Source organism: Prionailurus bengalensis, chromosome B1, assembly GCF_016509475.1.
Source record: "Prionailurus bengalensis isolate Pbe53 chromosome B1, Fcat_Pben_1.1_paternal_pri, whole genome shotgun sequence".
NCBI classification, from domain to species: domain Eukaryota; kingdom Metazoa; phylum Chordata; class Mammalia; order Carnivora; family Felidae; genus Prionailurus; species Prionailurus bengalensis.
In genome coordinates, this window is record NC_057344.1 from 155,938,176 (window position 1) to 155,963,790 (window position 25,615).

The 25,615-nt window shown below is 34.9% G+C and overlaps 1 protein-coding gene across 23 annotated transcripts in view; it reads right to left on the reverse strand.

Annotated features, from left to right (window-relative positions):
• The window catches only part of ADGRL3 (adhesion G protein-coupled receptor L3), an 827,855-nt gene that overhangs the window by 128,281 nt on the left and 673,959 nt on the right, over nucleotides 1-25,615 (reverse strand). For 18 of the 23 annotated variants that reach the window (XM_043572585.1, XM_043572597.1, XM_043572586.1 and 15 more), the window contains 3 exons: nucleotides 21,153-21,338; nucleotides 18,094-18,132; nucleotides 842-1,025 (listed from right to left, as the gene is read on the reverse strand). In XM_043572585.1, the coding sequence (XP_043428520.1) occupies nucleotides 842-1,025; nucleotides 18,094-18,132; nucleotides 21,153-21,338 (409 nt within the window). The remainder of the gene's footprint in view (nucleotides 1-841; nucleotides 1,026-18,093; nucleotides 18,133-21,152; nucleotides 21,339-25,615) is intronic. The other 5 variants (XM_043572595.1, XM_043572588.1, XM_043572598.1 and 2 more) reach the window with 1 other exon arrangement.

The following is a 25,615-nucleotide window of genomic DNA, read 5'->3' on the forward strand; positions in this document are numbered from 1 at the left end:
CTGAAATCAAAACACTGGAATTAATGTTCTATTAATTTATAGTAGTCAAAATTTATAGTACTTCAATGTTTCATTTAGAAAGTATTTCTTTAGTATTTTAAAGTAAAGCAAACCAAGCTATTAAAATCAGGTAAATAAGAATACAAATGTATCAATTATAAAGCCTAAAATTTAAAATTCAAGCTCAAATCCTTATACTTCATCATTTACATTAAGTTTACTTTCAAAATGTATCTTTATCTTGTGAATTAAGTAAAAATATTTTTATAATCTAGAGCTGCACTATGGTATCAAAATTGATGTGTCTTTAAATCTAATAAGCTTGAAACAGCTTTATCAAATCTTCTGAAATAAAACTGTCAGCTACATCCTTATGCACAATAAAAATAGATTTACACTCCTTATGAGCCAATAACACAATTACAAAAAATGGTTTTATCACCTTCACTTAAATGACTGATTTCTTTATAGTATATAATTCAGAGACATTCTTATTATAACCGAAGTGACCCATAAGCACTGTATTAGGAGGATAAAACTTTAAATAGCACAAATACATGCATAGATACATTCAGACATACAAAGCAAAGGACCTCACTGTGATTGATCTCAGGTTAATATATCCAATATTGGAATGTCCTAAGGAGGATAACATACCTGATTATGAGGACCCTTTTAAGCCAATGGCAGGTGATATCCTTCCAATTATAGAAAAGAATCACTGATCTCCACTGAAATAAAAATCACTCATAATATCTGGGCTACCGCATATTTTTTTTTTCTTTTCTCTCTTCTGCTGTACAAGGGTCTCTGGCCCTTCTGTATAACAAAGGCCACTTACGAATATTGTCTGTGTTCTCCCTGACAATGTCAGTCTTCAAAAGGTTATCAGCCAGCACAAAAGCGCTTTCCTCCACAGTGTCAAGCAACATGGTCGCTGCACGTAGTTGATCACTTGTAGTCAGGTCTCTCCATGCATTTGAGGCTTGTGGCTGGAGGAGGTTGTTAACTGTCTCGACCATTGCCTACAAGAGGATGAACAGAATGACAGAGGTCTCTAGTGAACTCACAGAGCTGTCAGAAATCCAGGTGTACATGTTGCTCAGCAAGCAAGGATCAGCGGTGTGCATGAGTTCAGTATTGTCCCAGCCTCCCCTGTGACATGCTGCAGCAGAAGCATTCATTATTTTTTTTTTCTGTTAAAACCCTAGCTGAGACTGCAAGGCAAGAGAAAAATCAGCTTTTGTTTTGAAGGACAACAAATAGATCTGTGCTTGCTTCTTAGAATCAATAGCAAAGGCTTCAATAAGACTATAATCACATAATTAAATTATTTGGCTGGGGAACTGTTGGCAAGTAATTGAAACCAACACTTTTATCATATTACCCACAGGAAAAAAAAAAAGATTTTTTTTCTATACATCACCATAAAACTACATGCTGAATACAACAGATGAAAGGGATGACTATAGACAGGACAATATAAGAATTAGTTGCCTATAGGTTGAGGACTCACTGAGCAAAGAAATTTTTTTCTTAACCAGCTGGTAAAATGTCAGAATGGGAAAAAAATATATCAAAGCATACATACTCCCAGGGGCTTTGGATATGTTATGTGCGAAGAAAAACCTTCTTCATGCTGTTTACTGTTAGGGAGGGGAGTAAACAGTTGGAAATTGCTACCTGTAGCCCTTAGGTGTTTTCCTTTTTAAAAAAACCAGCAGTAGGTACCCACAGAGATAAAGCACCAGAGTTCTCATTGCTTGATCCAAAAGAATCATCTCCCTAGTTACAATTTATATATTTCCCGTGGTTAGCTTTATGCTCTAGGTTACAAAGGAAAAAAAAAAAAAAGTTCTCCCAATAAGGTCTTCCTAAGGTTTCATTCAAACGGAGAATTGCAAAATAGAAAAATATAAAACCTGCAGTTTTAAAGTGATCATCCCTGATACCGTTGATTATGAAATATGTATCTAATCGTGAAATAAACTTGAATAAACGGCCAACACAGGCACTTTCTACAGAGCGCATGGGTGTTTTAAAACAAGACTCACGTTACTGACACACTGGAAGAAGGATTAGGAGAGATTGAAGAAATATCCATTACACTGCAGTGTTTTCTTCTGGCTGGTGTTTTCATAGTAACCAAGTAACAACTGTTAAAAATTCAGCTTCATAATGAAACACCTTGGCTGCCAATTAACACCAGCTTCAAAAACTAATTTGCCTTTTGATAAGAGTTGTTTTTTCTTGATATTTTTCCCCCGCGATTCCAAGTTCTGGCCAAAAAGCAACATCACTGGACGTTTATTTAAAATAGTCCCACTCGCAACTTGAATATTTTGCATCATTTAAAACAAAAAAACTAGCAAAAGAACACCAAAAAAATCTCTCATGAGTTTAATGACTGGGCGTTTTGACATAGTTCTGTCATTTAGTTTTGTCATGTGTTCTGAGTTTAAAGCATGACCTAGAAGTCAGACAAAAGCATTTCCGATCACAACAAAACGATCTGCTTTTCAGGACGTCCTCCATAGGGATAATGCCAACAGGATATGCCAAAAAGGAGGTGCCACATAGGAAATAAATGAACAAAAAAAGTTTAGGTATCTTCAGAAGCCAGAGAACCTCAATCTCTCAAGTGCAAAGCAGTATTCTTTCTGTGATTAGATGATCCTTTGAACTCATTGGAAATGCTCTGAAAACCCCACATGCAACAGAAAGTATGCCTGCTCTTTAAGGAGCAGCCATTTTAACATTATTTAACAATCTTACACTGATTAATTTAAACCTTACCTCAGGGAAAATTTTACTAGGGATAAATGCAGTATTTCTGCTCCACCCTTTATTGTTTTTATTTTTTTTTAATTTCAAAAAATGCAAAAGGAGGAAAAAAGACAATAAAAACAAGAAAAACAAACAACTGTAGTCAACTCTGAAAATGTTCTAAAGGCTACCCATTTACAACAGACTGCTTTAGGTAAAATACCATGTTTGAATGGGTAACAAACCAAAGGCACCCCTTACTAATTTATCTTCGTTTTGAACCCAAAAAATGTATGTAGTGCAGTGTTTTTTATAGTTACAAATTTTAAGTACCATTGCAACTTCCCAAATAAGTTATAATCTTTAAGGAAGCTTTCTATTACAGCCCAAATGATTTCCAAGTTTACTGTAGAAGTGGGAGACATAACATATAGTCCTAAAACCTGGATGGGTTAAGACACAAATCTAATATTTATTCATTCTTCTTTAAAAAGCATCTATTGTGACTGCTTAAGTGTAAATTTAAGGAAATGGCAACACAAGGATTGGGAGACAGAATCCTGTAGTGGTAAAACTGGAGTATGGGATTTGCAACCACATCTCCTGAGTTTGTACTTGGACTGTGCCACTTACTAGCTGTGTGATGTTGAGCAAGTTACTTAACTTGTCTGTACCTCATCTGTAAATTAGAGATGATGATATAACCATTTTATATTGCTTGGCAATATAAATCCATTTATGTTGCCTGGCTCATAACACGTGCTTAAGGTATAATCTTACATTGACTTTCATTGGATATCCAAATCCAGTTTGGGAGGAGGGGGGTGTTCACTGAATGAAGCACATGTCCTATCTGATAATTACAAAATATCCGTTCTGAAGTGAGATCTGTAAGGTATAACTTCTACAATGCAATCTTCATAAACTGTTTCACTACTTAACTGCTGTAAGACGATGCCACCTTAAGCTGTGAAGAATAGGAGAGTACAGGAACATGTGTATTAAATAATTCATAATGTGTATTTTAGAGGTTTGAAAAAACTGTCCTGTTTTCTGCTAGTGTAATACAGTGTTTAAACTTTCCAAAGTTTGCTGATATGTCCCTGTTACCAGTTTAATGATGCCAATTAAATAGTCACAACTCTTCAGTGACAAAAGAATATCTATATTTTGTTTTCCTTATACATTTCTGCATTTGTATATTTTATCCACAAATGATGACATGAGGTCAGTGTGTGTGTGTGTGTGTGTGTGTGTGTGTGTGTGTGTTTGGTCAAACTAGTTATTTGCATTGCTTTCATCAGTTCAACAACATCTCCTTACAAACATATTGACTTTCATTTTATTTGGTTACAAGGAAATGAGCTTACCTATGCTTAGAACCAAAATTAAACAGGGAATGTACAATAAATTTGATTAAAGTAAGGTACTGGGACATCACTTAATGTCCAACAGCTCTCACCGATTTCTCTTTTTCTGCTATATTTTTCTAATCTAAAATTTATATGATAAGTTTGGAAGAAAATATGCTTGGTCTTGCATTTATCTTAAATTTATATTCTCAAAAAATGATTTGATCTGGGAGGAAAAAAAATCACCTAATGGTTTTGACAGGTACAGACTGAAATAATCTAAAATTCAGAAAAGTAAATTTAATAAAAAATGTACTTGTCAGAAACAAAATGCTAACTCACTTTATTATTTTTTGTAAAACACTAGAAACTGGATAGGAGACAGCACTGGAAATTTGCATTCTAATAGTCACTGAATTTCCGTGTGTCTTTGAACATATTTATGTTTTCTAACCAGTCAACAAAGTGAGAACTACACAAGAAGGTAAATCTCATTATGTTCCAACATGAGGGGTAGTCAGGGGCTTTTGACTATTAGATATTACTCTTATTATACAGTTGTATAGTTTATGGATAGACTCTAAAGTGACTTTTGACTGTTTCTAAAAATCAAAAATAAATTAGAAAGTGTAAAAGTCACTTGAACTCACCCCAGGATCATGGGCATCCCATATCCTTCTGGATACACATTTGCATTACACACCATTATTGGACCACCAATCATAAAATTCAGATCTTAAACAAATTCATTTGACTAGTTTTACTCATAGCATATAATTGTAGTATGTTTGCTAAAAAATGTTATGAAGTGTATCATCATACTATTTCAAAAGGAAGCATTTACTTAATTGCTATAAATACTGTGAAAAATTTGGGGGAAAACCAGCTATATATCTCTCTAGTAACAACTTTTGTCATTATTCCAAGAGTTCATGCTTGTGAAATAGCCTAGCATCAGTGATGAGAAACATGTCAATGGCACTTCTTACTCAAGAGTGGGGAGTAAATCTCAAACTAGGAAAGCAAAATCACCTGGAGAACTTAGTGACCCCTCTCTCTTCACTTGAAAACCACCAAAGATCCAAATAGAATGAATGCTTTGTAAAAAGATATATTACTTTACCACCATTGCATTTGTCTGAAGATAGGCTTTTTAATCATAAGCTCTTTTTAGGTTTTAGCTCAAGTACAAAGAGTTCTTCCATTATCAGCATACCTAGGGAGAATCCCCCTACCTGTAAATCTGTTATCTGTTTTGTTTTCTCTGTATCATGTATCATTACCTAAAGTATATAAAATATTTATCTTAGTTACTTATCCACATGACTAATTTAGATCTCTCACTCAAGAAAAGGTATGCCTCATGAAGGCATTTAGAAGCGCCAAAACTGTGTGGCATAGAAGTGTTCAATAACTTTTTGCTGAATGACTGCCATCCAGTGAAGATTCAAACTTAAGTGAGTTTTCTCCATTTTCATGCTAGCAGGAAAAAATAATCTCTGAAGGTATTGGTTTTATAAGAGCAAAAGATACGTAAGTACAAAGGAAAAAAACCCTAGGAACTAGCCAATATTATCTGTATCCTTACCATTTAGAGATTCAATGTCATAATGGGTTCCCATTTTAGTACTTATTCACCTTGACTATAACTATCCATACTTGTGGTCTGGCTTTCTCACTAGATTACAATGTTCATAGCGAGAGACTGTGTTCACTGGTGTTTTCCCAAAGTAAATTTTAGTGCCTTGAGATATTTTAGGTACTCAATAAGTGCTCATTGAGCAAAATCATTAATGACCTTATATATAATAGGAAAATGAAAACATCTAGTTCTATAACTTTTTGCCATGTCTCCCAAGAGGTGTTCTGAGGGTATAAAGTGCTCAGATATCATCGCATGATTTGGAAGGAAGACAGGCTGAATTAGAGAGAATTAAGAAGAGAATCAGAGTTCAAAAGGAGAAAAGCAGAACCACAGGTTATTGTAGTAAATGCAATCCACTATGCATAACAACAATATATTCTACAAAGCAGCTTTCCAAAATGTTTTTAAGTATACCAAAGTGCACTTTCAATGTAATGCAATGAGGTCCTGTTAAGTATGTATGATATGCAAACAACTAGGGAAGTCACTGTTGGAAGAGGTTAGGAAAGAGAAGAAAAACATAGAGTCAGCCTTCAGTTTGTCTACACTCCAAGGCAGAAGGTAAGCACAAAATAGAGCTAAAAACTCACAGCATATGGGACAAAAAGTAATGAATTCTTACACAGGAAGAACAAGAAAAGATCCCAGAAGGTGTTTGATTTTGAGTTAGAGACTAAAAGATGAATAAACTTTCCTTGATTATGATGAGGAAATTTGAGGCTAAAGAACATAATAAGCAAGTTAATGACTAGAACAAAACTAAAGCGGTAGGGAGGCAGGGAATGTGTTGAGTTTAGGATGAGGAAAGTGTGTGGTGCCTGGAAAGAGAGTGAGACAAGGTGAGTGTGATGGGAGAAATGGTAGGTACAAGTCAGATCTTAGAAGGTCTTCATTCAGTATGATAGAAGTTTGGGCTTTACTGCATAGAAAATATTAAGCCACTAAGTATTTTTAACAAAGGAGCTATATGTTTAGATATCTATTTTTAGAAAATTTTCTCTGAAAACATATCAAAGGATGAATTGAAAGCAGAATTATGAAGATGCCTCCTGCCCCCCCCAAAAAAAAACAGAATAGAAAAGGAATTCTATATTAAGTTTACTCATTATTTTTAAAAGTTATTTTGTATTACAGTAGAACAAACATTTATAAATATGCAAATTATCATTAGGCAGCCCATTACAAAGGTAAGAGCAATTATTCCCTCTTAGTGCATAAATTTAAGGTAATAAATTGCTGACAAACTTTTGACAAATTCTCCAGTAATCTGAAATTTTATTTTACTCTTTACTTCCATATCTTTGTTTTTTGATGTGTTCTCCTGAATATAGTATTTCTTTGCCAATATATACTGTAATCATCATGCTGAACATTGCTATTTTATTCTCATGTATTATATATACAGTTATGTTTAAATATTTTTCTTCATGTATAAATCTCAGGATATGCAGACAAAGAGAATTAAATGTGTTCATTGCTCCTATCCCCTGCTTTGTACCTATATATATGTGTGTATATAATATTATATATGACATATATTATAAAACATACAATATATAATTACATATATAATACATAACATAGTTTATACCGATTTATACTTTTAAAAATTAAACTTTCTTTAATTCTTCATTTTTGACTTGTTGATATGAAAGTTATCAGTTGGGAATAAAATAAAATAGAGCAAAAGTTTAAAATTGTTGCTGAATAGGGCACATTGTATTCTAATCTACCTTTATATATTGATTCAAATCAAAGTTTTAAAGGTCAAATGTTAGAGGAGTCTTCAAAAACAGTTTTGAACGTGCTGGATTTTTTTTTATTAGAAGTCAAGTTGAGTGACTGATATTTACACATCTGATCAATAAACCTAAGGTCCTTTTTACAATCACTGTCATTTAATATTATTAAACATATAAAAACTACTAATCTCTGAATTCCCTTTTATATTACAATGAAGTGTTGGCATTTTCAAGTCTTAATTAAAATTAGATTATATAACACAACTGACCTTAATGTAGTAATAAGAGCCCTTAACAGTAGAACAAGATGAAACTAAAATTTCATAGAAAAGACTGCCTCTTTAAGACATCCCTTGTTGCTTAAAAATGTATTGCTTTTAGCAAACTGTAATTTATTGTACTATTTAAAAATCTAATTTAGAATTAAATGATTGAATGCTGTCAAATCTATATTGTGTTATAGAAGGTAATTAGAGCTATAAACTTGATTCAAACGTCTTGCTAACTCAACATTTATTCACCAAATATTAACTAAGTACCTTCATTTGAGATGCTGCAAGAAAGTCAGATGTTCTCCTGTCCTTAAAAGTGATGACAATATAGTGAGGGCAGTTAATTACACAAGTACAAACATGGCAAACATTAACATAGTGGAAACAGTGTTCAAGCACTGTATCGAAAAGGCTCCGTGAAGTACAATTCCAAGTTTAAATTCAACATGGACCAAACAGGCAAAAGGTAGAGCAGGTACATATAGTTCTGGAGGTGAAAGAGAACAAGCACCTCCAAGGAACTGAAAAGATGTCCTATGGCAGAGCAAAGAGTGCTGAGGGTTCCATGACAAGACAGTAAGTGAAGGCACGTTTTCAAAGATGTTTGCAAAGCATGTGTGCAATTCTTCCTAAAGACAACAAGAAGTCACTGAAAAATTTCAAGTAGAGGAGTGATGTAAATTATAATGGTTAATATTTATTGAGAATGTTCCAAACTCTGATCTGAATGCTTTATGCATCAGCTCCTTTGACTTTGACAATAACCCAAGGAGGTAAAAGTGATTATTATCCTCATCTTGTGGTGAGAAAACAGACTGAGAGAACTTGAGTAACTTGCTTAAGGTTAATTAGCTAACGTAGGGCAGAACCAGGGTTCAAATCCATGCATTCTGGCTATGGGGATGAAGAAAAGTAGAGATTTAAAAGAGAAGCAAAGCTTTGTCTATTAAAATGCAGAGGGCATTGAACATAATGAATTCTTGGTTTCCCTATTTTGAATGCTATGTACTTGAATAGCATCAATTTAAAAGGTCTACAGAGGCCTGGTAAGGGAGGAAAAATCTTTCCTCAACTCCAATCTCTTAGGTTCTATAATGGGACCTGACAATTAAGCTGACATAAGATAAACCAAAGACAAGTATACAAATTTTATTTAATATTTTTATGTGCATATAGGAACTTACATAGGAAAAAAGATTTAAAGAAGCAGTTAGGACTGAGAGCTTAGATGATTTTTTAAACAAAAGGACAATATATTTGTAAAGAAGTGACAAGATAAAGGAAAAGAGTTTAAGCTTTCAGGAACAGTATATTGTGGGAAACTGACTAGGAAATATATAGGGGAATCTAATGGAAGATAAGGGTTATTTTAGTATGTTTGCTTTCAAATAATCAGTATGCCAAAGTGGCACATCTGGGGCATGTTCTTACCCCCCTCAGCTGCAGCTCACTTAAACATCCATTCTTGACATACAGGTTTAGGCAACATAAATTTAAGTAAGAAACAAGCCATTGGTACATCCGACATTACCCAGATAAACTGAGTAGAGGAAGAATTGATGGCCCAGAAACATTAATGATAGAGAAAATGTAGAAAGAACTGTCAACACCTGAGATGAAGAAAAAGGAGCCAGAAGAGTGTTGTATCACAGAAGGGAGGAGAGTTTCCACTGGTTTCAAAATGAATTCAACCATAAAAACATCCAAAAAGCCCTTCTTCTTGAAATAATAATGACTCTAGATATTTTTATGAGAACTGGTAGAATGGTTATAAAATAAAGAGAAAAAACACCCAGAGAAGCTGTTCTTGAGGGAAAAATCGGTTCAGTTATATGAAATTTCACTTTGAAGTAGGGCATCTACATATATAAAATAATGTATATTAATAAAAAATTTAAAAGTATACACTTGTAATGTATTTTTTAATACAGAAGTGTATAAATTAAAACCTGAAAGATGGTTTATGGGATAACACCACCAACCTCACCAGAAAAAGAAATCACTCTAACTGTCATGGATCCTTCCAGACTTACAAATATTTACATGTCTATACCAACAAATGTGATCACTACAAGTATGCTGTTATTTGTTTTTTGCCTCTTAATACACCACACCTACCTTTCTAAATCAATGCAAGATCTACCTCATTTCTTCCATAGCTAAAGAGTATTCCATTATTTGGTGTAGCAGTTTATTCAACCCATTTCCTACTGATGAAGGGTCAAGTTGTTTTGTTGACATAAACCATGATGCAATCTCTACACGGTCATTCCTTTCAGTGGAGGAATGCTGCCCCATTGCATGGTTCTGCCACAAGCTAACCCCAAAATCCTTAATGTAGGCAGAGAGAACAATACGGTTTTGTGATTGTATGACAAGATTGATAAAAATAAAATTGATCACAAAAACATGGATAAGAATAAAAATAGTCTTCTCTGGTAGGATTTTTAAGAGGCTGATAATAGTGATTGCTATAAAGAGCTGAATGCCTGGGGAGATGATGGGGAGATCTTCCTGTTTAGAGATTAGCATGAAGTGATGACTGGAACCTAAGTAGCCATCGTCTCATTTTTTCTTTATTTATTTTGAGAGAGAGAAAGTATAAGTAGGGAGGGCCAGAGAGAGAAAGGGGGAGTGAGAGAGAAGCCCGAGCAGGCTCCACACTAACAGCACACAGACCAATGTAGAGCTTGAACTCATGAACTGTGAGATCTTAACCTGAGCCAAAACCAAGAGTCTGATGCTTAACCGACTGAGCCACTTTGGCACCCCTGCCATTGTCTCATTTTGAGGATGGAAGCACATGTTTTAAAGATAATAGAACAGAAAAAACAGATGAAGTCTTGGTCTCTGATGTGGAATTTTCATGCTAATCCTGTTCTGCATTTCTTTTTTATGCATATGAATAAAACCCTGGTTTGTTTAAGTCACCATAGTAAAGTTTGTGATACTACGAGCTGTATAAAATTCATACATTAGATAAGGGAAAATATCAAAATTATAACTCTGTAGGGAGCAGTACTAAAAAATCATTTGTTTGGTTCCAAGCCATCAGGCAACTACTTTACTGCAAATTATACCTTAAAACTTCCATTTCTTTTCTGACCTGCATCAGAAAAGGTAATGATAGCTTCAGAAAGCAGGGTCTTAAATCTGTAATGCTATTTTTAATATCTTTTTCCTTCTGGTTAGCTATGTGATCATAGAGATATTAAAGAAATAACAAAGTAAACTGACGTCTATCCTTTTTTTTTGCACAGAAATAATATTTATATAGCCTATGTATTTAAAACTTTTCTGAAAGTAAACCCTTCAGAATGCAATGATGCATTAGAAAGAACGTGAAATTAACAATTAATTAATGACCCAGGCTTTGGTTAGAAAATTATAAGAGAGAATACAACTTGGTGAAAAGAAGTGGGAAAATGTTTTTGTTTCAGATGAAAATATTTTATTTAAAAACAGAAGGGTTTTTTTTGACCCTCATACGAATTACTTCCCGAAGCATTCATAAACCATGTATATACAAAGAGCAGCTGGAACATTTTGTTTATTTATAGGAATGTGCAAAATGGAAGAGTCAGAAATGACTGTAAAGCAGCCATCACTGCTTGACCTGACACATTCACCACAGGAATTTTGAGAGATTTCCGCAGAATGATGTTCTATGCACGTCAAAGTAGGATCTCCATCATTAACATCTGTCATTTGGAGGTTTTTTAATTATGAGATAGATGAAGTGACCTGTCCATGTTTTAAATGATAACCTGTATAATTTACTCTGCTACATTACATGCTGTTTCACTGTCTTTTGATTCAACGACTGCTTTCTCACAGCATTTAATAACTACAACTTACAGGAGAGAATTCTTACAACTTCTTTCTCTGAAGAAAACTACTCTGGTTTTGTCGATGGAAGTCACTTTCTTTGATCTCAATGTTTTCCAGCAATAGGTTCAGGGCACCAGAAACACGCAGGGTGCAGATTTATATTTTCTCTCTTACTGACACAAATCAAGTGCAGATTTATCAAGCTGTGAAATATATTAAGTTCACAGGGTTTTAACAAAGGGTTACCAAACCTCAAGAACCTGCTGTGATTCAAACTACTTTCAGATGTCCTTTTAATTATATTAAATGAAAGTTTGGGTTGGCTTTGATGCTTATGGGCAAACATCGAAATCTCTTGAAAGAGCTGCTAAAAGTACTCCCTGTTGCTGTAGTTAATATACTACATTGTATGCACACCACTAGCCAATTTATTCTAGCCACTTTAACAAGGATATCCAGCCTGACAGGCCACACAGAATAGTATCACAAGTCAAGCAAAGCACAAATCATTAGAGGACTCTGAAAGTTGTTTGACATGCACCACGGAGCTCTTTGTCACACAGCCAATTAAGTGACCAAACAAGGAACTTGAAAATACTCATTAATTTCTTCCTAGCAGTATAAATGGAGGTTAGAATCCTTCCTGTCTCATGCACCAAAGGCAGACAAGTAAAACGGGCATAATTCAATTTGCACTTTGTCCAAGACGCAAGTGGCAACTTAGGTTCACAAGAAAGTCTGCACTGGAGACAAAAGAATGAAAGGAATAGGTAAAAAAAAAATCAGAAAGTACACATAATAATATAGATATATGGGCTTTGGGATTTTTTTCAATTAATCAACAGTTGACATTACTTTTCTCCTTGAAAACCTGTGTCAGCATTTCTGAGCAGATTCAGACATTGACATTATTACCTCCTCTGTGAAATACGAACTGGAGTGGATTCCTGAATGCCATGCTCTGCAGGTTTCCCTTGTTCCTCAAGGCTGTTCTTCAGCCTCTCTTGTTGGTTTCTTTTCTCCCTGAACTCTTAGAGTATGGCAGTATCCTGGGGCTCCGTCCTAGATTCTTTCCTCTTCTCTCTACACTCATTGTGTTGATGTATTCATCTAGCACGTTGGCTGTAAATGCCACTTGAAGTGAAACATTGCCAAATGATGATTTCTAGCCTGATCTCTCAGCCGAACTGCATGCTTATATAACTAACTGCATATTTAACATCTGCATTGCGCAACTAACGGGAATCTCAAAGTTGACATGCCCCAAAGTGAAGTGCTTTTTGTTCTGGTCCCAAGTTGGTCACAGACAGACTGTCTCAATAAATAGTGACTTCATCCTTCCAGAAGCTCAGGCAAAACTTTTTGTCATTTTGACTCCTTTCTCTGACATGTCACATATGATCCCTTAGCAAATCCTGTTTGGTACACTTAAAAAGAAATCCTGAACCTGAGTAATTATCTCAGCATCTCACACTCAGCGAGTCTCAGTGAGACTCAAATGAGTCTATTTGACCCTATTGTGCTTGGTCACCCTGTTTCAGGCTTTAATTTTCCTCCAATAATCTATTCTTTACTTTTAAAACACATTAGGTCACGTCATCACTCTGCTCTGAAACCTACAGTGGTTTACTGTGTCTCTCTGAATAAAAGCCAGCATCCTTATGATGGTCTGTCACATCTGAGCCCTTGCTACCTCTTTTACCCTCTTCTCTTTTACAGTGCACCAGTTACAGTCCATTAAGCATCCCACTTCGGCTCAGGTCATGATCTCACGGTTTGTGGGTTCAAGCCCCGCCTTGGGCTCTGTGCTGACAGCTCCAAGCCTGGAGCCTGCTTCAGATTCTGTGTCTCCCTCTCTCTCTCTCTGCCCCTCCCCTGCTTGTACTCTGTCTCACTCTTTCTCTCTCTCAAAAAAATAAACATTAAAAAAAAAATGTAAAATCACAATGCACCAGTTGCACTGGCCTCCTGGAATACCACAGGCATGTTTCTACCTCAGAAATTTTCTGTTTCTCTACGAGAGTGCTTTTCCCCATGTATCTGCATAGTTCACTCCCTCACCTCCTTCAGAGTTTTGCTCAAATATCAACTTGGTGATGCATTTCTTTTTCTCCTTAGTATTTATCATCATCTCATAGGCCATATTTTTCACATACTTACTGTATTGTTTATATTCTGCCCCTAGAAATATCACAGCAGGATTTTGCCTGTTATGTGCGTTGCTGTATCCCAGTGCTGATAAGGTTATTGGGCTCATGTGCTCAACTATTAACTCCTGAATGTTTCTGTTGTTAATTATTATGCGGTATTTTTCCATAGTCGGAGACAGACATTGTTTTGGCACTGCTGGTGCCTAGCCCAGAGATATCTAGTGGATAATTAAGGCAAAACAAACAAACTAAATTAACAAATCCGTAATGAGCAAATCATAGTCGTGAATTAAAATTAAAAGTGTGTTTCAAATTCTTTGTAAGCTTTAAAGAACACAAACCATCTGCCTTTGAAGAAAAAGGAGAAGGAGAAGGAAAAGAGGAAGAGGGAGAAGGAGAAGGAGAAAGGAAGGAAAGGAGGAAGGAAGGTAGGAAGGAAGGAAGAAAACTGTGTGTGTGTTCATTTGCATCTATCTACCAATTTTTTCCAATCAGTTCTCAGCCTGACTGTGCAGGTAATAGCAGCTTCCAAAGGATGACTCAAAAGATTCATATCCATAACTGTATGTTCTTATATTATCCATTAAGCAAGGTCAACTGCAGAATCTACAGGGCATATGTGCTGCCTCTGAGATCTAGAGAACAAAAAGAAAGGCTGATAAATTTTTTAAATATATATAATGCTTAGCTAGGAAAATGTCCTGCTTTTAAAACTGTGAAAAATGAATGCCAGTATTTCTTAATATTTCCTTCTAAAGAAGAGAACAATGCTAACAAACATTACTACTTAAAAACTGGGCACAGGGTTGACAATTGAGAAAAAAATGAAAATCTAAGTTCTGGTTTCGTTTATACAACATGAAAGCAGTTCTTGAGTGGTTTGAGGTCAACCTGCACTCCCAGAGTCTCATGAAAACCACGGATGTCTCTTTGGAGTCATATGACTTTTCACTGGTTCACGTACCACACTCCCACACCCACCCAAGCCCCCATTCCATGACTGGAGTTAAGGACTTTTGCAATCCACCTGTACTAGAATGACTATACTCAAAAAAGAGAGAAAATAACAAGTGTTGCCGAGGATGTGAAGGAAGTGAAACCTTCATGTATTGCTGGTTGGAAGTGTAAAAGGGTGCAGTCACTTTGGAAAACAGTTTTACAGTTCCTCCTTTAACACAGCGTTACCGTATTTTCTATTTGTTTTTTCCTTTCTTAATATGATGATGTTTTGATCACAGTGTCCTCTGAAAACAAAAGGACCTCAAAGCAAGTTATGTGTGTATTTGAACTTAGCAGTACAAAATTATTACCAAACAGCCATGTGAACTGAACCTCAAACAAGAAGGAAAATAAAACTATTTTATTCTATATAATCCCTGAGATAAAATAAAATAAATCAGTAAATGTAAACCAGTAGATCTATCCTGACTCCTAACACCAAAAAATGAAGTCAGTTCTGGAATAGCCATATCTTAGGGATTTGGAACATGAGCTTCAGAATCAGGAAGTCCAAGCTTTGAATTCAGGACCCCCTTCATTACTATGGTACGATCTTGTTAAAGTCACTTAATTTTCTCCCGGGGTCTCATTTTCTCTACCCTAAGTTAAAAATAGCAATAATTGGGGTGCCTGTGTGGCTCAGTAGGTTAAACATCTGACTCTCGATTTCCATTCAGGACATGAACTCACAGTGCATGAGTTTGAGCTCCACATCAGGCTCTGCTCTGACAGTGTGGGGCCTGCTTGGGATTCTCTCTCTATTCCTCTTCCTCTATCCCTCTCCTGCTCTCTCTCTCTTATAATTATATCAAAAGATTGTTGTGAATATTAAATAAGAATTTATGCAAACTGCTCCACACAGTGATGGCCACAGAATTAGTGCCTGATAAATGCATTTATTCTCAACAATAAATCACTGTTCATGTTGCAAAAACATTACAGACACGTTAGGACAACAGCATTAGTGCCTTCGGTGCTAGTGGTTGACCTTGGGCCAATCATCTCATCTCTCCAGATCTCAGTGAACTCATTTTCATTTTTAAGGTAACTTTTATTAATATAGGACATCACAGTATGTGTTACAGTTGTAACACAAGCCTTACTTCTCTTTCTTGGCATAATACTTAACACTCTCTTCTTGAATGAAGGTATCTATTTTGCCCCAGACATGATAATGATTTTTTTTTTTTTACTATGACTTGTATCAGTTTCTATCTCTTGGTAGTGAACAAAGACTTTAGTGTAATCTATATTAAAACTAAATGAAAAAAACTACCGGACCCAATTTTTTTGTTTGTTTTTGTTAAATTTTTTGAGGTACAAGCATACTGAGTATTAGGAGATTCGCATATTATTTAAAAAAATCAAAGCAATCACCTTTTAATTATTCACCTACAGAACAGTATTCAGTTATCATGGCTGCCAGATGATAGTTCAGTTTTTACTGTGCTTTTTATGTTTAATAAACAAATGTAGGAAGTATAAAGAAGTAAAAGACTGATCTAGATAAATCATAGAATAGACACAGTACCTCTAAACAATTAAAAGCTAAATGGATTTGATGGTCAAAGTCAAACCTAGAAGAATCATTGTTTACACCGATGTAAAGGCCACATTTTTAAAGAATCTCATGTTTAAATAGCTACATTTTTTTTCAAATTTAATGCATAAAGCACTTCTAGTGTATTTTAAACCTATCGTATACATAGCTCAGAAAGTGCTCCAAACCTAGAAACAATAGGGAACATAAAACAAGTCTTTAAAATTCAAATAAAGTTTAAAGTGTTATTTACCCTAGAATTTCATAGAGTGATCATCTATGTTAAAATGAATAGAAGTAATGCCATGTCTTAGTGAGCAGAGCATTTCTACTTCACAAATATTCTGTTTGTATTTGGTCTTATCAGATGTTTAGTCAATAACTGAAACATTTATTCATAGCCAGGCAATTATAACACCAGGAAATCAGCCATTGAATAAACTGTGCTATTAATTTTCCATCAGAGATTCATGTTTGAATGACCATGCATTTCACAGATTTAAATACCAAAAGGCTAATTATCTCCAAGGCCCTATTAAAGGGATAGCATAGATTGCAATCAAAAACAATCCTAAAATTGCTAAAAAATGATCTTCAGCTTTCATTGCTGAAGAATACTTCAATTTCTCTACCTATTATACATACTAAGAGGACAGGAGATATATCTTAAGGGAATACATATATATAAGATATATATATCTTATATATAGAATATATATATATAAGATATATATATCTTATATATAGAATATATATAAGATATATGTGTGTGTGTATATATATATATATATATATGGAAAAAACAAAAAAACAGCTGAATGTTCCTTACATTCAAAGATTCATAAATTTATACAGTAAAATGCACATTAAAAGCTTATCGTTCTAATATTTTTTGATGTAAATTATTGTCCCTCTTTTTTAAAGCCTCAGGTCCTTATCCCATTCTTCAGTTTAGAATAACATTCAATTGCCTGACTGCCTTCCAGTTCATGTCTTTGGGGGTTCCTGTACATCTGGAATTAAAGTTGTTTTTTTTCTCCTGTTAATCTGTCTTATGTCAATTTAATTATTAGACCAGCCAAAGAACCTAGAGGGGAAAAAGGAAAAAAAAAATTTTCAAACCTCTACACTGCCTTCCTGTCTTGTAAAAATAACTATAAAGTTGTTTCTGCCATTCTTTTCACACAGACCCCATAAACAAAGTAATGGTTTCTACCCTGCTTAGAAACAATTTGCAACATGTTAGCTGGAGAAAAATTATATTTATATCAGGACTAAAATGTTCATAATGGGTGGGAAGGTAAGACAGTCACCATGTGGGTGGAATATTTTGGTACAGAAGCACGATGTTCCAAGTATTCTGGACTATTCGTTATCTTATATGGCTGATTAAATGTCATTTCTGAATGATTTGCTACTCAAATATTAGCTGGCCCAGTGTATTAATGAAATGCTTTCACACACACACACACACACACACACACCTCTATGAAGAAATTAGAGATTTACGTATTGCACCCAACTCACCTTTCAGTTATGATCAAAATTCTCACATTCCAAGTTACACCTCCTTGTTGGTCTGTGTTCATCTTGGATGACAGAGCATGGGCACTGCCAGATTTCTTTTCAGCACATACCCTTTCATATGTCTTTCTGTCCCCACCCTTCATGCCCTCCCTTTAAATCCCTTTAGCTCAACAGGGTACGTTACCGTTTTGCTATCAGATGCCCATCAATGCTATCACCAACAGAGACAATTCAACAACTTAACACATTTATAAAAACGCAGAAAGTACCTGGACATAGGCTCTGCAAGAGCGCTCTCTTTTCTGAAGCTGAATCCATTAAGACAGCAGATTAAACACAGAATAGAAAAAACAAGTTAGTGACAGAAGAAAACAAGAAAAATAAAAGAACGCATCTACACAAAACACCTTATTCTGTTGTGCACTACTTTCTAGAGGAGAATGAAAGCTAAGCAGCAGCAAAATGTAAGCCATGGCTTGAAAGACAGTCGCCAACGCCCTTTCAGAATAAGCCAGGTGGAAACTGTATGGTATAAAGTTGTTAATGATGGGAGGAAATCTGGGAATAAATGTAGTAGAAATTAGTAATAATCATTACACTTCAGTTATTTGAAATGATTCATTTCACATCAGGTTAGCGGTTAATTCATGGGCCACAAATGAAGACATGAAGTTAAGGAAGTTATATCAAAACTTTGGAACCCACATTGTTTGTGGTTTAGAGATTATAGAGATGGTTAATATGCACCACAAACCGTATGTTCAAACACAAAAAATTCTGTTTATCAGAAAAATAGAAATGTCCATTCATTATGGTTATTTGATTCCAAGGGAAAGATACCAACAGATAAGTAACTTCTGATTAGAAGAATGTGATTCATCTTCTGACTTATCACTGCTTTTATTTCTTGAATAATTTCTTCTCACAGTTTTGACCAAAAAAAAATTGTACATTTTAGAAACTTCTGTGGGATAAGAAGCCTGTTTTTATTTGTTTGCACACTGAGTGATGTTTTTCTGGGCAAAAGGTTAACAACAACTCATATTCAATCCCAAACATTTTTTTTTTCTGATGATGGAATGAATAATTAATAAGTTTAACTGCCCTGTTTAAATAAATGACACAAAATTTTATAAATTCGATTGTGATTTTCTTCCACTTCCCTATTTTTTTTTTCCCTTCAGTAGCCTTGATTGTTGAAGGAGAAAATTACCCAGGTTTAAGAAGCAGTTACTCTGATGCCTTTTGTGTGGCTAATACTCTCCCAACTTTAGTTCATGCATTCTTCAAAGAGCACACTGCAGTTACTGCTCTACAGAATTAAGTGAGGAATGAGTGCAAGTAAATTGCCAGCGCTGTCATTTGGATCACTGACTCGCATCTCGCATCTCGGTGTTGCAGGACTCTAAACCCTTCAGAATTTCAATGTGGAGTTCAATTGATTTGTACCAAGTTGACTTTGCAAATCTGATGGGTTATAACTGCTTCGGGGAACAGTGGGAACCACAGGATATGAGAGCAAGCCAGCAAGCATGTGAATAACCTTTGCCCTCCCATCTCCTTACCCCATCATGCAAATTAACATATGACAAACCACATTACATAAACAACTGAAAAGAGCCAAATGGGAAACAAAAGAAAGCATTAAAAAGCTTCACAAATGGAAATTTGCCCATTATGTAGTTATTTGATATTCAGAGTAGGCAAGCTGATTAGCTGTAGCCAGTTAGAATGTGACATTAATTGCCAGCTTTACCTGATATTGTCAGACATCAACATCATTTTTAAATAAAGATACAAAGTATTGCTATAACAAGTAATGTTATGGATATGTAACATTAATAGAAATTACTACCTCCAGTACATTAGGATAACAATAGCTGGCGGCAATATTCATTAATAGCATCCAGTCAGCCTGGGTAATAACACATTAAAATCACAGCATGCCCAGATTACATAGGCCGCTGTGGATTACATTTTATCAGGGACTTGGTTGTGATTCTGTCAGGGGTATACGTGACAAAATAACTCCTTTATGTTCAGCATGAACAAAAAAAAACAAACCTCTAATAATAATTTATATCTACTAGATAAAACAGAAATCTGTTTTCTGAGGATGAAACTGCAGGAAAAACTGTATTTGCCAGATAAAATAGTAGGCTTTCCTATATCCAACCATCATTATTGGAAAAATTTCTTCCATCTTTATCAGTGAGACTTTAGTCTAATAAGACACAAAAGAACTTAACATATTAAAACACCACTCAGAAGTCATTTGTCATTCTAAAGGAGAATGTTCATTTAGTGAATTCCATTGAGGACTTTAGTCTGTTACTGCCAAATTCTTGCTTTATACAGTAGTAGGACTATCAGACATTCAAGGCCTTAAAATCCAGTTTCCATAATTGATCACTTCTCCTGCACAAATATCTTTTAGGGAACATATGCCATTTGATGGTAGCAATTCTAGTTTGTTTTTGATCATGGAGTTATTTCACCATGTGATTTTATAAGTAATAAATTATATTCCTTATAAATATGTAAAATATATTTTACATAGTTATGTAAGGTAAGTGCTTATATGGTGTATAGGTTATATGCAATAAACATAAAATGCTTGTATATGTTTATATAATGTATATAAATATATTGTATATTTATAAGTATCAATAAGAATATATGAAATGTATCTTCTCTGAAATTTAAAAATGTATTATTTTCATTATTCGGATTTGCTGAAATACAATTAAACCTTCCAAGTGTTAACATAGTGAAGTAAAATCTGGGTAATTTAAATATCAAAAGGAAATACAAATTAAAACCTAATTACTTGCCTCATGAGTTTTTAAGTATAATATTAATTAGATTAAGTCATTTCATTTTTAAAACATCTTTAATGAATTGCTAATATCCTTTCTCATTGTTGCTATTTTCTAAATTTATACTTATTACACTTTTTTTATAGCAATTAGACATTTGTTTTATTGTAATTATTTTAAAATAAAAGTTTAAAAGGAAGAAAAGAAGCAAAATAAATCACATTTACTCATATTGACCTTGCCAGAATTTAGCATTCAAAACAGTAAACACTAAAGAAAATAGAATTGTAAATTCAAAAAATTTACATTTTTTGTAAAGAGAGAGATTATCATTTATTGTGTCTTTAGAGGCCAAATAGGGTGGGCCATCATTAATAATAAAATAGTGAAGCAGACTGAATGTAACTAGTGATGCTCTTTAGAACGAACAAATTTTATAGAGAGAAATTAACCAAGGAAGGCTCACTGATCCTACTACAGCTTTAAAAATATATAGCTGAAGTCCTTACCTTGTTCAAACTCCGTGCAGCACTATCTTTTCCACCTGGGGTCAAGTTCCGGAGTTGTACATCTAGGAGCCCTACCAGCTGGTCCATGGCACGGACTGAGTAGGTGATGTCTCCAGCATTCAAATGATTTCTTGTTTGTTCAGCCAGCTCTCTAGCTATGTTGGCAGCTGTCTCTCCAGATTTCAACTGCGGTTTTTTGAAAACAGAATAAAAAGGAAAGAGATCTTAAGTAAGGGATTTTATTGGTCTCTGTGAACAATTGTTTTTGCATGGGAATTATAATCATCAAGCCAAGACATAGTTATTTAACTCCGGCTTCACCTGGAAGATAGTCTCAGGTTTTCCTACTAATCCATCTTTTCCCACAATACCTAACTTGAAATTCATATCTTTAGGAAAGTCCCCTTTGAGGAGTCTTCTAAAAATTGTTCTCACCCTAATTATCCATTTGAGTGGTCACATCTAAGGTTTGCCCTATGATTTTCTCTGTGAGTTTCTAAATTGGATGCTGATGAGTTGTGATGATGCAGTTGTGAATCCCCAACCATAGTCTAAGTTCTAAGAGACAAGCACAAAGTTTCCATTGTGCCTAATTTAGCACTTAATACACAATGTATACGGACTGATGCTAAACTCTAAAAATTTGTCCCAAATACAATCCCTGTTTTTCAAAGGGTCTTCATTTTCTTCTTAACTAAATATGAGATTTTGTTCCCACTGCACTAGGTAGCAAATTACTGCTGTTCCTAGCATCTTCCTTTTCTGAAGCTACATGCTTATTTTTCAACTATATTCTATAAAGATATATCAAACTGTCAATACCCCAAAGATGTTATTTAAAAAGACAGACACCAATAACCCATGTTCACATGAACAAATTTGATAGCTTTGGGTAATAAGAAGATAGGGATATCTTACAGTATTACAAGTTAAATATACAATAGTGTCATGTTTAGGAAACTTTTTTTTTTATAAATTTTTTTTTACGTTTATTTATTATTGAGAAGCAGAGAGACACAGAGCATGAGTGGGGGAGAGGCAGAGAGAGAGAGGGACACAGAATCCGAAGCAGGCTCCAGGCTCCCAGCTGTCAGCACAGAGCCCGACCCGGGGCTAGAACTCACAAACTGCGAGGTCATGACCTGAGCCAAAGTCGGTCGCCCAACCGATGGAGCCACCCAGGCGCCCCAGAAACTTTTTTTTTTAGCACAGTCCTATATAAAACTTAGGGTCACACAGAGAAAAGTCCTTTCTGTAAGGTCATCTTCTAGCAGGTATTCAGGCTATAAGGAGCAAGACTAAGACTCTTAGTCATGTAAGTTAACACTATCTCCTCAGGGATGCTCAATAAATATTTGTAGCAGGATTGACTATTAAGAAACAAATAAATAAGTTAGGGTTATCGGAACATCTATATCATTAATAATCATATCCTCAAGTATATTTAAAGATCCAAATTGAAAACGAAGCAAGTATAGTAACACAATGTTGGGAAGGATTTGTGGAAATGTCTCTCATCCTCAGAAACAGCTCCTGGGCATATATATTTGTATAGGCCCCATGTAGAATTAATTACCAATGTCCATTAAATTTTGTAATGCAAAGACTATATAACTGAGGGATTTCTCTTATCACTATCAACCATAACAAATAATCCCACAGATGTAAAAGAGAAATATTCAAAGATGTTTATACTAGCTTGTTTAAAATACAAAACAAAATGGATTATGACCTGCAGAAAACTGCTCATGTATATAAATATCATGGAATATTGTACAATGGTTTAAAAGTATAAAGGAGATCAATATCATTAACATCAAATTTCAACATGCAATGTTGAGTTAAAATAAATGCAAGTATAAAGAAGTATTTATTTACGCTAATATCTATTAGCATGCTACTTGAAATAAAAATACAAAATGTAAGTAGTATATAAACATGCTATCTATGAAGAAGAAATACAATACATAAAACATGACATTTTTATGTGTTTATTTTACATATATTTAAGCACGAAGTCTGAAAGATGGGAATCAAAGGAAAAAGCTTTTTCTGTAATGTTTAAATTTTACAAGAAGAATGGTTAAAGTAGTTATTATATATAACCAGTGTTTTTTAGAAATCCTTACAATTGTAAACACCCGCACTAACTTTAATAAATTTGTAAAATATGGTCAAGACCTACATAGCTAGATACCTGTAACCAAATGGAGCATATTACAGGGTTCAAGGATAAGTACATAACAAATTCAATGTGGATCAAAGTAGCATTCATGGCCCACTGACTGTCATGAAAGTATTTTCAAGTGGTCTCAGAGTGAAATAAATGTGGTTGTAATTCATACATTTTAATTTTATATACAATGTAAAGCTGTTTACTGGTAATCTAATAATCAATAGGTGATTTACAAAATTTAGTATTCGTTAATTTAAATCAGTGAGAAGCTAGGTATTCGCAAAGATTTCAAATTCAGTATTCCATTCAGACTTATTGAATGGTGCACATGATACAAGTGCTTGGTAACTTTGAAAAACTCTTAGTGTGCATATGAACATCCAGTGGTTGGAATTCCCATAATTTTCCAAGAGGATGTTCTTTTAATCAACACATGATACAGAGTGGGCTGGCATTTGTTGTAGTTTCTATCTATGCTATTCCTCTAATAATGAATATATTTGTAGAATTCTATGGTTTTACTTTGTTAATCACTGTTGTACAGTTGTTCTTTTTAAATTTTTTTTAAAATTTATTTTGAGAGAGAGAGAGAGAGAGAGAGAGAGAGAGAGAGAGAGAGAGAGAGAGTGTGAATGGGGGACGGACAGAGAGAGAGGAAGAGAGAGAGAATCCCAAGCAGGCTCTGCACTGTCAGCACAGAGCCCAGTGCGGGGCTTGAAGTCACAAAATTGAGACTATGACCTGGGCAGAAACTGAGAGTCGGACACTGAGCCACTCAAGCACCCTTGTCCAATTGTCCTGTACCTTTGTTGGTTGTTATATTGTTTTCTTCTATTTCTTTATTGACATGTATTAGTTTTTCTATGAGAATGATTAGGGCAGATGGACCTCTAGAGTCTTTTGATTTACTTAAATGGTCTGTGTTGAACAAAGTTTGAGAGGCATCTGGGGTTAGAGGCATACAAGTAAATAACATTAATGCAATGATGCAATTTTATTTTATTTCTTATGTTTATTTATTTATTTGTGAGAGAGAGAGAGCACGAGCAAGGGAGGGGCAGAGAGAAATAGGGAGACACAGAATCCGAAGCAGGCTCCAGGCTCTGAGCTGTCAGCACAGAGCCCAATGCAGGGCTCAAATCCACAAACCGTGAGAACATGACCTGAGCCGAAGTTGGATGCTAAACAGACTGAGCCACCCAGGTGCCCCAACGAGACAATTTTAATAACAGGATTGTATATGAGGTATTATGGGAATATTAGTAGAGGGGTAGAAAACATCTGGAAATGGGGTGGGAAGGCAACCAAAGTAAACGACTATAACAACCATGGTTTGGGAAGACAGGATACTGTAGGTACAACAGAAAGGAAAAGCACAGTTTTCCACCTTCAGAACTCAATATTGATACCTACACAGTATAAATTGTATTGTCCATGAGGTAAATATGTACTGTATCTTGCTTTAAAAATAGGATGAATATCTCTATAATTTCAACAGTTATTCACTCTACATGTTCATTTGCTTTTTTAACTAAAATTTGAATTTCTAATGGCATTATGCTAAAGTCTGAGGCTACAATACTAAATAAAATGGTTCCCAATAAAAAGGAGCTTACGTACTAGCAGTGGAAAGAACTCTTAATAAATTAGCTAGAAAATTGTTTAATTTTAATTTTGTGGAGTGCAATACAGAATCCAAGTTTAAGGGCCTTTTAATCGACTGTATGAAGTTAGGGAATAATTTAGGAAATGCTTTTCTAAGGAAGAATGTTTCATGTGACATGGAAGAATGTTTTGTGTGAGGAAAAGAAAGGATTGGGTTAGGATATAGGTGAGGGCCTCTAGGCAGAGACGACACTTTCAGGAGGGAGGGGAACTGCACAAGGGGTGCTATAACTGGAATTTAGGTGGCCAGAGAAGGGAGCAAGGGGCAGATTAAGTTGTCCCCTTCATAAGTCATGATGAAGATTTTGTGGATCATGCTAAGATCAAGGGAAGGTACTAACAATTCTAAACAGGAGTGATCTAATCAGAGTTGTGTTTGAAATCAAATGCAGGAGAATGGATTAGAGGGTTCAGGAGTGAATGAATGAATGACAGGGTACTTGCTAAGAGGCTACAGCAGCAGAAGCTGTTGTGGGTTAGGGTAGCAGCAGTGGAGAACAGTGGAAAGTGGCCTGATTTGGGAGAGACTTATAAGTACACTGACAGGCCTACTCTCTGAGGGGAGGAGAAGGGAAGAGAGGCACTCCATGGTAATGCCATTAACTGGATTCTCCAACAGCCA